Source organism: Sparus aurata, chromosome 5 (assembly GCF_900880675.1).
Source record: "Sparus aurata chromosome 5, fSpaAur1.1, whole genome shotgun sequence".
In the NCBI taxonomy this organism is placed as follows: Eukaryota; Metazoa; Chordata; class Actinopteri; order Spariformes; family Sparidae; genus Sparus; species Sparus aurata.
In genome coordinates, this window is record NC_044191.1 from 30,360,457 (window position 1) to 30,379,431 (window position 18,975).

Sequence of the window (18,975 nt, forward strand, 5' to 3'; positions counted from 1 at the left end):
AGATGAGGCGACTATGTAGAGTTTATGCAACAATAGTATAATTTTTATTATGTTTTATTTGTTTTATCAGTATATGGTGATAGTAAACTTTATTTGTATGGCACCTTTGATACAAGAAGTGCTTTACAACAAAGAAATGACATGCACCAAGTGCTTCAAATAAAAAAAAAAGATATAAATGAATATCAAAACAGGGATAGAATTATATAATTCATGTAATATAATATGAGGAATAGAACCAACTTAATATCGGTAAAAATAAGAAAATAAAGAATACAGAGAATGCATGACATAAAATGAGAATATAACCCACTGAGAACCAATATAATAATGGAGTAGATAGAATTAATAACATTTTAGAAGTAGCGCAGCGGTGGATAAGTGGGATGCAAAGCGCAAACAAGACTTTCAGGCTTTCATCAGGACACGCATTCACTAGTTTTAAAGATTAACATAGTTTTTCAGTCTTCTTTAAAAGATATTTAGCGAGCTGGCTTATCTGTTTACTATATAAACTGTGATCTATATCTTTTGGAATGCAAGTTACAGGACTGTTTCTGGGAACCTCCAACAAACCGGCAGCAGGTGATCTCGGTGATCTTGACGACAAAACGTTGGCAAGGGAGTCAGCCATGACGCTTTGGTCCTAACCCATCGAAGGCGTTTGTATTTAAGGAGAGGGGGAGATCTTAACGTCAACCGAAATCCAGCTCCAAATTAGACCTGAATCCAGAAGGTTAAGAATCTGGAAGTTCAGTTGTGCTCATCAGATCCTGAACAATTTAAGCCTTTATTACTGCAAACACGGGCAACACATCTGCCAGGACCGAATAAAGTTGCTCCACTTCATGACATAAGATGACAAGGCACAGTGAAATGCATGTGGGAAGCTAATTAGCAGCCTCTCAGAATCCATGTTTCTCACATCAGCAGCAACACTGACACCAATTTAAGTGATTTAGTTATCGAATAACTAAACAAGAAACAATGCGCATCTGCATATTCGTGCACTTTAATCCTCTTAAAGGAGTGTTTTCTCATATCAAAGCGTACCTATTCATATGTTTTGTTTTCAAGAGAGTGCTGGCAAAAAAAAAACAGCACTCATTGAAAAACAAAAGATTTCCATTTCAGGAGACCATCCAGGTAAAAGAAATGTCAGAATAATTTTGTACGTTGTGGTTCAACCCAAAAATGTCAAGTCAAGACAGTTGCTGTGTCTCAAGTCAGGGTCTGCATCCTTCGGAGGAGCATTTGAAGGACAATTACGTCACAACGCCGTGCGAAGGCTGTCGCAATTCAAAGGCTCCTCCAAATGCAGCCCACAAATCCGACCTTCTTTTCCCTCTTTCTGGAGGACGCACCGCTACTATCCTCCGTGGCCTCACATATCCCAAGTTTCTTCCGGAAAAGAAGAAAGAAAGAGAGAAAATGGCGACATCATGTGCCGTAGATCGTCATTTTCGCGGGCCTGGGAGGCGGAAATCGTGACGTAAGGGTAAAACATCTGGTGACGCAACCAGGAAATGCTCCAAAGGCTAGACCGTCCCATTTAACAACAGCTGACGCGGTTAACAAGGTCTCTCTGAAGTTATCGCCTTCAAAGACCGCAAAGGCCGGGTCCTTCGAAGGATGCAGACCCTGAATTGAGACACAAGCAAGTGACACTGCCTACGCAAAATGGAGGTTATAAACAACCATGCTTTTAAGACAGATGAGTGTGTCTGTAACTGTATGACGGGGTTTCGTTTCCATGTCGCCGTCTGTCTGACGTACTGTGTCATCACATCGGGTCAGTTCTGACTGTAACTCCACTCCACCATGAAACTTCCTAGAACTGAACCTCAGCGATGATCCGAGTCTCACAGAGAATCCTCGAGCTTGAGGGAAAAAAAAAATCTCTCCACAGTGCGGCTGCCATGTTTTGTGAAGAGAAAGACTAATGAGAAGTGATGGCACAATTACAAGAGTGCTTGTGTGTGTGTGTGTGTGTGTGCGCGGTTTCAAAAGGCCTTTTTTCTCTTTTTACCTTTCCTCTCCTCTCTTCACCGACTCCGTCTCTCTGCCTCTCTTTCTCCCTTCATGTCAGATGCTTGTCTGCCAATTACTCTGAGCACAGAGAGTAACAAGCACTGTTCCTACAAGTCAACAAATATAATTGCCTCCACCGTGGAAAAAAAAAAACTGCTGCCGCTGTATTTGTGACGTTACGACTCGTTATGACTCATTACAACCCACATTTTCCGTGCGGTTCGGTAATTGACCGCACTGTTGTTTTTTCTTTACTGGTGTCAGAAATCTTTAAATCGGGGATTCTGGATGATTGTTCCACGTCATTATGCATCATTACTTTGCCCATAAAGCAGGTGTTCTGACTTGAGTCATGAACAGTGACGCAGGGAAAAGTCAGACAGCCTTCCCATTATGATATTCAGAAAGTTATCCACAAGTCATCCCCAGATGGGTACTGTGCAACTCGTAAGGCAGAGCAAGAGCCGGAGGAGGAGCAGGGTAAGCTTCTGGAGAAAGATGTTGCACCAAAGGGACTGGGAGGAGGGGGGGAGATCAGGAAGAAAAAAAGAAGATGGCAATAAGGATAAGAGACTTGATGCAAAGAGTAGCAGGAGGAAGAGGAGAGTGAGATTAATGGGTGGATGAAGTGGAAGAGGAGCATGAAGAAAGAAGAGACGGGAGCGAGAAGAGGGGGAAACTGCCACAGCTGCTACAACACAGACAGGGTAATACACACACGAGCAGATGAAGGTGAAAAGGAAACACAAACCAATGACATCTGCAATTATTGTATGCATGAGCAGGAGTATGAATGCCTTCATGTCTGCATAACCATGTTATAAAACCTGCCTGCTGCTAGGAGCTTATTTCAAGCCTCATTTTCTGATATCTTCAGGATCAATATGTGTAGGGATGTTACAGAAGCTTTTAACAGTTTCGTAACGTACAATCAGTGATCAACATGACAACAGCACGTTCAGAGGTTCCTTTTATTCATGCCATATATAGTCACGATGAGATTATAAGTAATTTAAATTAACTCTGTCAAATTGTAACGCTGTTTTTTACTCAATATGGATCTTGTCCTCGGGCTAAGAACCAGAACCTGATCATACATCAGCGCTCCGGAGCCCTGTCCAATCTGGGGGTCAATCCGCTTTCAAGTCAATTGCCATCTGATTCAGACACTGCGAGGCATTTGTTCCAATTGGCATACACATTTTTCCTGGTTAGGCATGATGTATGGCAGAACCTCAATGCATTTAGGGGAGAAATGTCAATGCTTTTTCGAGAAGATCCATTATTGTGAACTCACTTTGCATACAGAGGCCGTCGGTGCAGTTCTGAGACTGCAGCACCAGCCCCTCGCAGTCCCTCCCTCCGTTCTTGGGCGCCGGGTTGTTGCACTCCCGCCTCCTCCACTGGGTGCACTCCGTCCCACAGGCGGACCACTTGCTCCAGTCCGTCCACACGCCGTCCACTAGGGGGGAAGAGAGACACAAAAGAAGACGAGTGGGTGAGAAAGAAAAGAGATGAGACCAGCAATAATGTCCCAAACAGGCTTAAGTGGAGCACAAAGGGTGGAAAAGTTCAACAAAAGGAGGAGAATCTGCACGGTGAGTGTCCAGGACAAAGCAGGTGGAAACTGGCGGCCACAGATTAAAATAGCACCAAAAAGACAAGGATACAGTGCAGAGCAGGTACAGCAGGGACGCAGTTCAGAAGATACAGTAGAGCTGGCCTACTAAAGCATCTTCTGAGTGGTCCAGTGTGATGTATGACAAAATATGTAAACTACACATACACAGTATATATCCATGTACATCTCACACATATATGATGATACGATGTACCTCAACAGCCTGCAGCCAGGAGATGTTAACATTAGTTTTTAATCACTATACTCTGAATTAAACATTGTGCTTTCCTGAGCCGACTCTTTCGTTGAGAGTTGAACATGCGCAGTACTGATCAGGCAGCGTGCAACACGGCGGCTCCACTGAAAATATGCCTCTGTCAACCCTGGGACGTAAATTCAACAATGAACACCGTTTCAGTTTGTAGCAGAGTCGTCCTGCAGCAGAGTAAACCAAAACAAGACTCACCGGTGCAAAGTGTGGTACATGACAGCTTCTGGATGGCCTGTCCATCACAGGGCAGCCCTCCGTTGAGCGGCGCCGGGTTGGTGCAGCTGCGGGTTCGTTTCTGGAAACCCCGTCCACAGCGGCTGTTACACACCGACCACTCCGTCCACGTCGACCAGCCGCCGTTCACTGTGGCAGCAGAGGTCGGCGATCAGTACATGAATCCATACAAACAACATCTTATTCAGTTTTTATTGAAACTTTTCTTCATTTTTTGCTGGTTCACATTCTGCTGTTAAAGATTGATTGCAGGAAGGCGTCTGCGACTACCTTAGAAATGTGTCTCAGGTTGTTTTCATGTGAGAAAACAGATCAAGAATCCATCAGTTTACCTTGTTTACCGCGCACCGATTGATATACTGAAATTGCGCTTCACACTGTTTGACATAATGCGCCTTTGCGGATATCGCTGGCTTGCTCGCTGCCATTAATGCTGTGCATTTCATTCTATCTCTGTCATATTCTTATTTTTCGTTTTGTTTCTTTATGTTTCAAACGCGCTCTGTATCTGTAATTGTGTTTGCAAACTTGCTTGCCACAAATTGGCCCTTAAGGGGCAAATAAGAGTATTTAGAATGGAATCCGACAACAGTCTGCAGCAGACACACTCATATGAAAGCCTCAAGTTTACACAAGATATGTCTGCGCTGATGCAATTAAATGGCACAGGGTGCATTAAAACCCCGTTCTATCACAGAGGCCTTTCATCCCCAATGAAAGAATCTGCGATTTCCAATGTGTTGTTTGATTTAACGGAGCCATTTGTCTTGATGGAGTCAGTGTGTGTCTTGCAGATGCCAGGAGGCAGGGCTGTTGAAGTTTAGTGGGAACAGCTGGATCTTTGTGCACAGCTAAAACCACATACAAACACACCAACACACACACACACACACACACACACACACACACACACAGAGAGAGAGAGTCTTGGGCAAACATTTCCATTACCCTGCTGCTACTGTGGTACAATTCTTTTCACACTGTGTTCACATGCTTTCATGCTGCTTGCAAATTGCTTAACCCTGAACCCGTGTTGGAGAGAGCACAGGGAGAAAACAATAACTACTATAAGAGCAATCCCGGCTCTGAGCTTTTCCTAATCCTCACTAGTCGAAGAGGCCGTGTGTGTTTGCATAGTCTGTTTGCATCTTTTTCTCCATTTGAATCTTTTCCCCGCTTTCCCTCTCTCTCTCTCTCCCCATCTGTGTCTGCCATTTTTTTTTTTCCTTTCTCGGCCATCTACAAGATTTTTCCTGCTTCCTGTCACATTTACACTTGACCGCTGCGTCATTATCTTGTATTGTTGTCGTCGCTCGTAGGGGAAAAAAAAAAAAAATGTGTGCAGACAAAGATAAGGCCGGATGAGAGACTGACAGGAAGAGAGGACTCAGGTACGGAGTTAAAATGAGTCACAAGGACACCCGGAGAGAGAGAGAGAGAAGGGGAGAGAGAGAGAGAGAGGGAAAGGGAGAGGGAGAGACAGAGAGAGAGAGAGAGAGAGAGAGAGATGACATCAGGTGAGGTGTAGTGGGTTGAAATTCCGCCGCCGCATTTCAGCTTTGTCTCAGCCCAGTGGACTGTGCCCACTCTTTTTTTCCCAACGCCCAATTAGAAATGAATCATCAGAGTGTGAAAAAAAAAAATCAGGCATAGTCACTTTTTGTCATCTTGGCTTCATCTACTCTTTTTTTTCCTACCTGCTTTCTCCCACTCTCTCCCTCCTCCTCCTCCTCACCTGTCTCCCCTCCCTCTCCGTCTACGGCCTCGCTATTTTTTATTTTTTTGTTTCCTCTGGTTGTTTTTTTTTTTGTTTTTTTTTTTCCTTTTTCCCTCTCGCTACTATTTCACCTTGTCAACAGTATCAGCCGGGGCCCTCGCGGAGCCGAGAAGATTGAACCGCAGATTGAACAATCTATTTCTGTAAGGATACATCAGTGTCAAACCACTCCATCTCTCCTGCTGTCTGTATCGAAACACGCACACGCGCGCGCAGTTATTTTTGATTGAAACACTCCTCCTAGTGAATAGACTCAATGTTGTATTTGAGAGAAACAGTGTGTGTGTGTGTGTGGAGTGTGTGTGAGAGTGTACATTGTTTCCTCAAAATGTTCCCTGTCCTCTCATGTCAGGCTGGCATTTGGTAAAAACAAAAAACAAAAAAATGAAGAGAGAGATTGCATGCGCGGCGTTTTCCTCCTATCAACAAGCTTTGTAGACAACCACGGGAGGAGAGCGTCGCCTGAAAACACAAACCAACTGAAGCTACTCAACAGAAGTTTTTTTTCTGTTGTTGTTCACAGCTGTGATGGCGCCATATGCTGCGCTACTCGTTTAGCGGTGGGACACTCTTGGCTGAAACCTGCAGACATTTGGAACGCCCAAGTGTTTCTAATTTAAAACTGAAGGCGTGGATTGGTGGATTTTAATTGGGTGAGGTCAAGGGTGACTGTGGGAATATCGGGCCAATCACAAAGAGAGTGTTGGCACGGCAGGAGAGCTAATTTCATGTGGCAGATGGGGGCCGGCTCGGCTGATCAGAGGCTTTGTTGGGTGGCCGCGGCAGGCGTTCAAGAAAGGTGTCGTGTGAGTGAGAGTCGACACAGACGACCCCGGTCGGAATAAAAACAGCCAACAACTCACCGTAAACGATAACGGTCGCTGTGGTGCTCCGCCGTTTGGCCACGATGTTCTTCGCCACGCACGTGTAGTTGGCCGTGTCGGACAGACGTGCCTGCTTGATGATCAGGTTGTGGTCGATGGTGATGTAGAAGTTTCTGTCCTCCGCCGGGTCGATAATCTCTTCATTCTTTAACCACTCCACCTGTGGGGGAGACGGAGCAGGGAGAAAACGGGGTCAGCAAGAAAGTTTGCACAGAGAAAAGATCAGAACAATTGAGCTTAACGAGAGATAAATAAATGGTGTTATCGTCTGAACACACCGCGGAGCTGCACGCCTTATCTCATTTTACAGCGGAGAGGTTTGTTCCGGCTGTGAGGCCAAAAAACAAATTAAACCAGATGAACAATTATTCATTCATCAGTAGTCCTTTGCTTGTTTTTTTTTTTTTTTTTTGCAACTCCGTCAGATCTCTGCCGGCTGAGGGGGAAATTATGCGATGACGTTCTGATCTAGTTTTTCGCGACTACGCCGTCCTGCGAGCAACGTTTGGGGGAATCAAACAAAAAAGATGCTTTTAAAAGTGATGTTCGTCTAAAAATGTCTAAAAGTCTATGAGGGGAAGCAGAATCAAGTTTGTTTGTCGGTGTAATCTTGTTTTCCCAACCTTTCTGGATGACAAAGAAGGATGGAAGGATTGTTTTAACAGGATTCTGTTTTAATCTCGTTTCTTGATTCTTCCAAACAGAAGAAATAAAAGTCGATGAAGCGGATACGGGACGCTCCGTAGCGAATACCAAGACTGTCGTGTGATCTCAAATATACAGTTTACAATCAAATGAACGGGCTTTGTGGGGAGAGATGTGAAAATAATAGACGTAATGAAACTACAGGAAGACATTTTACGCCTCAAGACGCTAATATACCGCTGAAATAAGACCCTCGTCTACAGCGGACGCCTCACAATATGGAACCCTCGGGCGGGTATTGCACAAAAGAAGGGAAAATGTCCTGAACATATGCTTTCGCGAGGTACTGTGAAGGGTGAAGGGTGCAACAGCGGGAAACTATCCTATTTATGAGCCTAATCACATTTCCTGAGTGCTGTATTTACTGGTCCAAACGCTCATAAATCCGGCCTGTCCGAGCTTTATGGCAGGCACATAAACGTCCGAGCCGCGTTGTTTAATTCATGTTGTTTAATTTCCTCCTCCCTTCGCATTAGGAAATGGAAATCTCAGATGCAGAAAAAGAGGACGTTCAAGTGTTATTTCTTCGGTTTACGGCCCGCTCAGGCTCTGCCGTCAATCCTCCTCTCCCCTCGGTTTTATTCTACCTGCCTCTCCCGGCTGATCTTTAGAGATTCGGCGGTGCTCTTTGGCCACGGGGCTCACACTGGAGCTCCCAATTCTCAATCTTAAAGTGAGGTGCTGTGTGACCTTTCAGTTTCCATTACAAAGTAAAGGTTATAGTCGAGGAAAAAAAAAAAAGCAAAGACAAACAAACAAACAACATATATATATACACACGGCTCAAATGGTCGGGCAAAGTGTTTACCCTCGTAGGGTTTCACGGGCGAAAGCAAATTTTGTGTTTATTCACGCCGAGGGTAAAATAATAAGCCGGAAAATAACGAAGCGGACACTCAAATACAGAGTTCACAGTGATGTCGTATATTTGTTTCGCTCTGCTTTTCTCACATTTATCATAAAATGACTCGTTCACATTTCAACATTGCATCGAGTTTGAACTAAACACGCATTGTGCTGACATTTAGCTGAAATATACAGGAATCACATGCCACAATCTGGCAGAAAAAGTTTTCCTCTTGACTGAATTATCAAAAAGCATCCGTCATCAGGAAGTGTGTCAGCGGTCCACGCGCTGATGATCAGTACCTGTGTTTTTTGTGTACGATTGCGGAATAAATGATGCTGCGGCACATTAAGATACTGAAATTCTAATCTTGAAATTAGCCAACAATGTCCACTTCATCACCATGTGCAAAAAGAAAGAAACTGTGCAACACCACCAACATACAAAACACATCAGAAGCGGATTAAATCAGGTTTCCGGGTTGTTGTAATTCTACCAGTAAGACCTCTCAAACCTCTCTGCTGCATACAAAATACTCAATATTTACTGTTAATCTTTTAAAGTGTCATCATCTGTCTCGTCACAGTCTCTGTTGTTATCTTTGCAACATGTTGGAACTGTGCCGCTCGTGAATTCGACCATTTACTTTACTTCTCAGCTCCTCCGTTCCTCCAAACAACGTTAATAAACTACTGTCAGTCAGCGAAACCAATCAGGACAACATGTCTAGCTTCTTTTAAGAAGTAATTTAAAAAGTCATTTCTAATTAACCTGGAGAACCTTCGCCTCTGGAACTTGCTTACCCTGGCAGTTTACACTGCAGCGCTAAGTTGTAGCTGTATGTGTGTGCGGAAAACGTGAAAAGTAGCACAAGGTGTATAAAAAAAAAAAAAAGCCAACGTCCTGTCTGATGAAACAAACCGTCACTGGAATCAACAGTTTAATGAAACTAATAACACACGACTGAATGCTTTAGATCAAATGAAACTTTCGCTGTAAGTGTGGGAGAAAAATATGACCCAGGACATTATGTTGATGTCATACGTACCCTGGATAAACGTTAAGGTCTGGATAAAGGCGTAGTGACGTCTGCTCTATGAGTTTATACCTCATGGTCTCTGCAACCTAGTGATTCGGAGCTGCTGTGGATCTGTTCAGTGTAAAACTCGTAGGAAGGTCCTCAATCTATCTATGGGAGCAGACTTACTCTCTGCTACACATTTCTCTTCTACTCTTCACTTGACCAGAGGTGAGAAGCCTTGCATTAACTCTTCCTTGGTGTTAAACAGATAACCATGTATGGGAGGGATGCATTCTGAGCTGTAGATATAACCTGAAACTGGAGAAGGTTCAGGGGGAATGACCGTGCACAGAGATGTGTCCTTATATTGTTCCTCCTCCATCAAGTTTGTATAAACTACTTCAAGTCAAGTCGTCGGCGTCTCTGAGTGTTCTTCATCTCTCCTGAAACTGTGATAAGCTAGAGGATGATGTCTTTATTACATCATCGAAACTACGCAACTTTTTAATCATCATAAACTATTTTAAAAGCCTTCATGGATTGGCCAGAAAATACACTGAAATACATTTTACCTGCAGGACCAATAAGTCACTTTTAGAGATTCATACTTTTACTGAAGTATCTGAGTAGTTCTTCAACCACCGGCTCCCATGATGCCTGATGAGACCATTTCATTTTTTCCAGCAGAACATAATAATACTACTTCAGGCCTTCGCCGGCAGCTTATTAAAATCAGTTGTTCGCCGCCGCATGATGATGCACTGAAAATAGCCGCGGTCTTTGAAGCCTGTAGGTTGAAGCATGTGAGACGGATGCGTGTGCTGCGCTGGGCTCAGACAAAGGGACCACATGTGGTGGCTATACTGCCGCTGCCATCGCATCATTAGCCACAGCTGGTGTAAGAGAGAGTGTGTGTGCATGTGTGTGTGTGTGTGTGTGTGTGTGTGTAAATGGCAGAGGGTGGCTGATTGGATCAAGCCAACCCCAGGGGAGAATGTGTATTTGTTATTTTAACTCTCGCCCCCACATCACCTGTCTCTCTCACTTTATCCACACACCACTAGACACACACACACACACACACACACACACACACACATACAAAACAACACCCATAAAGCATTGGTTTATTGCCATGGTGTAGATATGAAATAATGGCATTATACATGGCTGTGCGGAGATACCTCAGATACTTGCAGTATGTGATTAAACACATACACACACCCACACACACGTACACACGCACACACACACACACACGCCACCTTCTGACACCCCTGCACAAGCACAAACATAAGCAATACTCTTGGCCTTTGTTTCAACCGTAACAGGATTTGAGAAAAGGTTCAAGAGGAGTCCATTCCTTTTTTATTCTTCAGACAAAGAAATCAAATGGCTTTCTTTTCAAAGGGATAAAAGCTTTGTCTGATCAATTACACACTCGCTTTGTTCGTGTTTTCTTTCTGTCTGACCTGATGACTGAGACGTGAATCCGGCTGCAGGTATATTTCAAACCTCGTGCCCCTGAATGCCAGATTAAAGCAGTGTTTGGATATTGCGATACACACTTTGTGCCGCGAGGAGTGATTCATTCAAATATGGAAGTAATTCCATACACTTTCAAACTCACAACTTAAAGACAAATAGCCCCATCTCAGGCTGTGCCATATCTAGGCAGCAGAAAAGTGTAATGCATCTATTGAGATATGCATCTATCAACGGCGGTGGAACAAAGGCTCGGTCGCACGCTGTGCAAGATTAAAGTAGGCCAAGATATAGAGATACGCACTCCCTTCTGCCGCGCTGGAGAGCAGCACAAACTGTTTGTGCGACGCGAGCCTCGCCGCATATCATATCATATCACCCGCCATATCATAGTCACACTGTGTCACAGGGAGAAACAGTGTAAATCCTGCAAAAGCAAAAACAAATGGCAGACCACAGGAGCAAGAAGTGAGATAACAAAGCAGAGAGTATCTATGACAAATGCTAAAATATGAAATGCTTTGTAGCGCCTCTACAAAGGGGCTCATATGGGAGTTGATAGCGGGCGCCCAACAGATACAGGGTTCGTGGATAGAATCAGCCGCTGAATCACAACATTTAATTTCTCAAAGTGGAAGCGGGCGCAAACGCACAGATACACAAAACAAGAGCATGACGAAAGAAGAGACGGAGCGGCTACAATAAAGTCTGATTCTGCAATCAAAGGCAGGCGGGGAGATCAGGCCGTATGTGCCTGTGAGTCACTGAAGTGTTGATGTGTTCATCGCAGAGGATTATTATCCCCTTGATTAGATATATTATCTGGATTTCTATAAGACCACAGAAGAGTGGGTTAAAGAGCTGCTGGAGTGACTACTCTACCTATGTGTGGGCAGGGACCGAGTGCGCATCATGTTTTCCATCTGTCCGTGTTTCAAATAATCACCCCCACCCGCTCCATCAAGCTCCACCGCTTCATTTCACGGCAAACTGAGGAGAGACAGTGGAGGGAGAATCGAGACGGACAAAAGGACAAAGTAAAGTTCCTTTTATGCCTCAACAGTGCAATCTTTAATTGACTGTATTTTTTTGAGCAGAGACGGGAAAGCTGCACACATGAATGAAGCTCCAGTGCATACCGCTTTATTTATAGTTTGGAATCAGTTTGGCTCGTCTTTGTCTGAATCATCCTGAAGGTATTAGCATGAAGAGGGCAAGATGTGCCGGAAAATAAAAAGACTGCTCCTGAGTGGCGTGTGAAGTTTTCCTCCCCGTTAATTAAATCTCTACCTATGCAAACCTTTCTACAATTTGCTTTGCCAAATAAAAATTGCCGGTGGCGAGTTTTCTTCAGAGTGAAGGAGGTGATGCTGTTGTTCTGCAGGACACATGAGACAGGTGTTGGCCTCTGTCTCACAGGCTCCGCCCCCCCCCCCCCCCCATCACCTGTTTGTAACTTCAGTGAGAGGGTCGGATCACAGTGTTACATACATGTCACGTGTTTTCAGCACATAACATTGTTACGACATCGTGAGCTCTGTCTGTAGTCAGCGCTTACATCACGTCTGACAAATGCACAGACCTGTGATCAAGCACCACCAACCATATCATGGGAATGAAGCAAAAAAACTGCCCACAGGCTTTTTAAAGCTCTGCCAACTGATTATTTATTGGGATTTCTGTAAGTGTGACTTTGTAAAATTCCTCACTTGATGTGCAGTTTTGTCGCTCCTGTCAGCCGTTTGTGTTCTTGTGGATGTTTCCTGTTCTCGGGTCGCTATTGATCTTGACCTCAGAGGCTGAATAAAGATGAGATGAAATAAAGATGGAGAGCTGTCGAGAAGCGAGGAGATCGCAACCTCTGACCCACAGTCGCATTTTAACAATTTGCTTCTCCGAGCTGCGTCAGGCGAACATTCACGAACGTCACTCTGACTGTCTTTTATACCAACATGTGCAAATTGTGACTTTTTTAATGTCCAAATTGAACCTGCCTCCCAGCAGCAGATGAAGCCGCGGTACATGTGCTGTATTGTTGACGTGTACAAGGCGTACACAGACCACAGAATGCATCTTTGGAGAAGCATAATTCCATCTTGAACACTGTCCCGCTGTCCTCTACCAGTCACAACACCCTCCTATACACACCCCACCCTGCACACTCAGGTACACACACACACAACACACAACTACACACAACTACACACCGCCGCCAGATGTGCCAAACTCATTTCCACTGGCTCTGACTGGCATCTAGAGAGCCATCACCATAATTGGCATGCTTGTTTCCATTATCAAACACTCACATGTGCACGTATGCTCGCGGAGACTCATACCAAACAAAAGCCACACACACACACACACAAAATGCAACATGCCAACCCAGTTCTCAAGAGGCCCGCCAGTCCAGTCAGCAGAAAACAAACCGAGAGAGAGAGAGAGAGAGAAAGAAAGAGATAACCGAGGCAGCAGAGGATTGAGGGCATTAAAGCAGGAAGCCCGGAAACAAAAAGAGACGAGAGAAGAGATGCGAGAGGGTCAGAAGAAGACAGAGAGGTGGAGGGGATGGAGGAATTAAGAAAAAAATACAACAGCGCAGCGACGGAGAGGCTGGAGAGACAGAGAGGAGGTGGGAGAGAACATATTGAGAAGCACAGACACAGACAGAGCGAGCGAGAGAGGAGACGGAGAATGAGAGATGAGTGTTGGCGGAGCGGACCATCCATCTTTCTCTTCTGCTGCCATCAGCTTTCTTGACACAAACCCAGACAATTGGCTATAACTGTCTGCCCGTGTTTATAAGGGGATAATACCAACAAACACACACACACACACACCTACGCACACATGCGCGCACACACATCACCCGCCTCCTGATGTGTAGCTAAGTAGAATAGTAATCAAGCTATTCATTAGCGCAGTAACAAAGGCCATTACTGGCTAATCAACAATCTTCAAACTCAATCGAGGAAAGCTAATAGAAATTTAATCCAACAGCGCACACGAATATGGTGGAAGACCATGTGTTTGACTGTGTGTGTTTGACTGTGTGTGTGTGTGTGTGTGCTGACATTAGATGAAACAATTAGCTCATTTTGATAAGATGAACAAAAGGACTTTGTTGTTTTAAACATTTGCAGGAGACTAACCATCATGGTGGGAAAAAAAAAGTCTAAAATTGCTCCCTCAGCATCAAATGAGTAGTCTAAACACCCAAGATGCATCAGGAAGTGTCCTTTCTATTCCTAATCCACACAAATCCACATTTGGACCCCCAACCGGTGGAAGCTACCGAACTCCTGCCGCACAGAAACGTGCCCAGGTTCAAGCTTCACATCATTCAGCCGCTCTCGAAAGACATTTTTATGATCAAAAGGCTCCTAAACCACACTGATCTCTCATTTGATTCGATTTCAGACATCAAATCAAGCGAAGAGATCAATGTGGTTTAGGAGCATTTTGATTTCTAATCGAGTCGTTATCATGAAGGATTGAAACGCTCATCAGCAGCTCTCAAGCGTCAACAAGGCTGAGAAATTGTTTGTGATGGTGGTGGTTTGCACTGTTGCCTCGCAAGCCCAGAGTTTGATTTCCGACTGGGGCTTTCCTTTGCATGTTCTCCCCCAAACTGGACTGGGTTCATTCCGGGCTCTTCAGCTTCATCCCACAGTTCAATCACATGCTGCAGGTTATGTTAACTGGCTCCTCTAAAACAGCCGACCTGGATCTGCGTCTGCAATCTGAATCTAAGGCGGATACTCTCAGCAAAATCAGAAGAAACATGACCTAACAAAATCTGAAAAATGTATAATATCATGACACTTTCATACTTAAATTGTTGAAATGAACTGGAGAAAATAGAGTAAAAGAGAAAAGAGGAATGGACAACGACAGACAGAGAAGAGCTATCTGGCCTCTGACAGCTTATTTCTTCTAACTATCACATGTCGTCAGCAACAGCCAACAAAACCCTGCTAAACGCGACGCCTCAACCTGACAGGCATTCTAAATAAATCATTTCTTGGTTTAGATCTTAAAATAAAGACTGTTAGGGTTGTTAAGTAAAAAGTGCTTCACAGCCGTCCCATTGAAAATCCAACACGGAGCCAGTCACACTGACTCTGTTCAGTCCAATTAAGAAAGGTTTCTTTCTGTATATACAGTAATATGAGCTTTGCTGTCTTGTTCAGGTGGGATGGCTGTGACTGAGCAGGTGGAGCGAGTCATCTACCGAGACAAGTCAGATTTCCATGGTGCGGCTTGGTTTCAGATTGAAACAGATGATCTGTGGCGAACCCTAATGTGAAGAGGACGAAGTAAGAAAAAGAAAAAAAGAAGGAGCCATCTCATATAGATCAGTCTCATTCTCATAAGTTCCACTTTACTACTTGATTTGATTATGGTTATATAGGTAACTTTTCTAACTTCACCACTTAAGTACTGCAATTTGCGAGTGCAAAAGTAGCAACCATTGATTTGGAAAAACAAGATTAAGCAAATGAGATTTGCAGGGGAACAAATTATGTGTGTGTGTGTGTGTGTGTGTGTGTGTGTGTGTGTGTGTGGTTGTGTACTCTCTCCTTCCTCCACACGGTCGTGACTCTTCCTTTGCCTCCCTTTCACTTCTTGGCAACTCCGTACCTGCCAATTTGTAGCGTTCTAACAAATACAAACGACTGCTTTTTGGTGCCAGCAAAACCTCTGGAATAATTGTCCTCTCAACTTCCAAGGGCTACGACTCACTCCCACCTCTCGTACAGTAATATGCTCTTCCTCTGCATGCACTTCCCCGTTAGTCATCCCCTACTTTGAATTTAGTCCCGCGCACTACCACATCCAAAGGATACAAACGCGGGGATATTCTTTTGGTCCCATCTTCAAGTCTGTCCTCTCTTCGGGGAAAGTTCACCTCAGATGTTTAAGAACTGAATAGGAACATCTGACATGAAAAGGCAGGGTCAAACAGGCTTTGGTCGGCTTTTTTCGACTCGCTTAAAAACATGATTAAGGAATAAAATCAGGGAGCAACCAACCAGTGACAAGAGGCCATCTCTCAGACGAGAGTCAGGCAGGCAGACATCAGCAGATAAAGAGGCAAACAAAAGGGAGCTATTACTCATAGAGACGGTCGGATAAAAAAAAAAAAAAAAAAATAGAACAAACTGCCTCGCCTCGACAGAAAGAACACACACAGAAGAAGATATGAAATCGCTGCGCTGACGAACGCTGTCGATGTCCGTGCAGCTGTTAATGACAGCTCTGCCACTGGATTACATCGACTGTGTGAGGTGAGATTTTCAGTCACCTACAGTATACCTTTTGCCTTTTTTTAGCATCGCTGTCTTAATTGGCCATATGTCCTGGTGTTTCTGCGTGCATCCCAGCCACACTTGGGAGGTGATTAGGACAATCCTGCTGCCCGCTGCTGCTGCTGTGGGGAATTATCTACCAGCCACTACGATACAATACATGCCAGGGCCGGGCAGACCGGGCAGATTGCACAGGTTAACGTAAGGTCAGCGTACGTGCGCAGGCATATATACAGGATGTCAGTGTGTGTGCGGATGTCAGCGTGTGTGTGTGTGTGCGCCAACATGGGATTTCAGAGGCTCTGACAGCTTAATTAACTAGATCCAGGCGAGTGACATAAAGACCCAATTAACCACACTGACATAACTGGGTCAGCATCGACAATCATCCCACTCTGATGCTCTAAAAGACACCTTTGATTAAAAAAAAAAAAAAAAAAAAAAGCAGTCTGGAGTTTGACGTTTGAAAGTTTGCATCTCATCTTTCCAGGAATCGACCAGGAGCACATTTTATCGCAGGGATTTAACTGAGACACTGTTACACAAAGATGCAGGTTTTTATTCACCAAAGACAGACAACAGGCTGGCGCTATAGGCCCAAGAAGGTTATACCATAGCATACTGCACCATGTTGGATCAGGCATGGGATGAAATGTGCAAGATATGCCTTCAGCCGAGGTAACAGGCTAAAGTATTCAAAATAAATCTGAAAATAAACTGTAGTCGGCGATCTATACGTCTCAAAAAACTCACCACAATCTACTTATTGTGAGTGTTTTTCATCACGATGCAGTTAAAACCTTGAATCGTTCCATCCCTTTAATGGATAATTATTGAGATTTCTTTATAACAATGAATGCTGGTTCTGCAACAAATCTATATAGCAGATTTTACACTATGACTACCGAGTTGTCCTCAACATTACAGGGCAGAAATATGTTCAAGTACAAAGAGCACTTTCTACAGCAAACTCGTACACTGTGCAATGCAAAAGCAGGAAAACATGTGCATCCATTACACTGTATGTGTGGAGTGCAGAGAATTCTCAGAGCTCTTATACGTAAGAAGAAGTGGGATTTGGCTTATATTCTTAAAAGAGTCGAATGCAAGGAGGAATTAGCTGGGCATGGAGGAAGGTGCGTATATATATATATAAATATATATATTAAAAAAAGAGTCCCCAATGTGCAGCAGAGTGTGAGTGATAGCAGAGCGCTCTCCAAGGTGTCCCGCTCAGACAGAACTGGGACACCAGAGGACACCCAGTTGGACTGGGACGGGCCTACAGAGGCCTATTTATAACCCACTACTCCACTGCACCTTGGTGCGCTTCCACTGAATGATGCATGGCACGCACATATGATACACGAGTATTATTTTACTCAGACTTGTGACTTGAGCTTTTGAATGTGACCCTAAATATCATGTCTTTGCGTTTTATCACAACGCAGCTTTTTTCTTTCCCAGCAAGATTAAGCGCATGTGAAATTTTTAAGAACTGAAGCAATTTGTTACGGCAGCGCGTCCCCGTCGTTATTAGATCGTTTATGCAATGTAAGCTCATAAATGATAGAAAGGACGGGGCGAACGGAGAGAAGGGCGTAAGAGCGAGTGAGAGCAGGTGAAACGGAGGCGAGAGGAGGCAAGGAAGCAACGAGGAAGGAAGTTGCTCGCCGATAAAGGAGGTCACAGATGTGCTGAACAGAAAGCCTGCACTGGCTTCTCTAGGGTTCATGCGCACACACACACACACACACACACACACACACACACACACTGTTACCTCTGAGATTTAACACAGGTGCAGATGCTTCACAGTGATCTATTAGACTCACCCTCTCATGTCAACATTCAAGAGTGGAGAGAGACAGAGAGAGGGAAAGATGGATGGGGAGCAATCTCGAGAGAGGTCCGGATAGAGAAAAGGTATTTCCACGGCGATGGGGAAGGAAGGAGAGAGAGAGATGGGGAGTTAGGGAGGCAGTGATTATGGTGGAGGAGGATCAGGAAGCAGGGAGTGCAGGCTCGAAGCAGATAGCTGTGGGTGATCCATTAAAGCTAACCCGACAATGTCAACAAATGGGGAGAGGACGCGCGAGACGAAGGGAGAGAAGGAGCCCGCGGAGGGAGAGAGAGAGAGAGAGAGAGAGAGCGCGCAATGGTATGGAGGAAAAAAAAAAGGACAAATGAAAAGGTAATGAGGAGGTGAGGGAAAGACGGAGCAATCTGGAATTTCCATGCTATGTCAACAATTAGGGAAAGAAGGATTGAGGCGGGGGAAGAGGCCGAGGTGCTGAATGGAGAGAAAAAGGGAGTGGAGGGACTAGATGGGGGAAGATATACGGGGGTAATCCATTAGGCCAAACACTTGGGAAAACAAGAGACGGAAAGTAAAAGTCATGTGAGGAATGCAGGGGGAGAGGGAAGGAAAAGAAAATTAAGAAAAGACAGGAGGAAGTTGGCGAGGTAATATTTTTCCCCCGTGTCCACGTGTCAAAACATGAGTTGTGTGAGTGCGTGTGAAGAAGGAAAAAAAAAGGAAAAGAAAAGAAAAACAGAAAAGAAAAAACCCACCAGTAACCCGTGGCTCCTGCTAGCTTCCCCCCCCCCGACACATCTATCCAAGCATCAAAGAGCCAGGCATTACAGAGATGGGCTATGACTGCGGAGGACGCGCTGATAGATGGGCTGCGCTTTCGAGACATGGGGCAGGTGTGTTGGGTGTAAATGGGGAAAAAGAGATGTGTAAGAAAGTGAAGAAGGCAGAGGAGAAGGCCAGGAAGCGAGTGT

The 18,975-nt window shown here is 44.6% G+C and overlaps 1 protein-coding gene across 3 annotated transcripts in view; it reads right to left on the reverse strand.

Annotated features, from left to right (window-relative positions):
• LOC115581182 (netrin receptor UNC5C-like) overlaps positions 1 to 18,975 on the reverse strand; it is a 382,877-nt gene that overhangs the window by 45,526 nt on the left and 318,376 nt on the right. For all 3 annotated transcript variants that reach the window (XM_030416078.1, XM_030416077.1, XM_030416079.1), the window contains 3 exons: positions 6,798 to 6,978; positions 4,119 to 4,286; positions 3,329 to 3,493 (listed from right to left, as the gene is read on the reverse strand). In XM_030416078.1, coding sequence (XP_030271938.1) covers positions 3,329 to 3,493; positions 4,119 to 4,286; positions 6,798 to 6,978 — 514 coding nt within the window. The remainder of the gene's footprint in view (positions 1 to 3,328; positions 3,494 to 4,118; positions 4,287 to 6,797; positions 6,979 to 18,975) is intronic.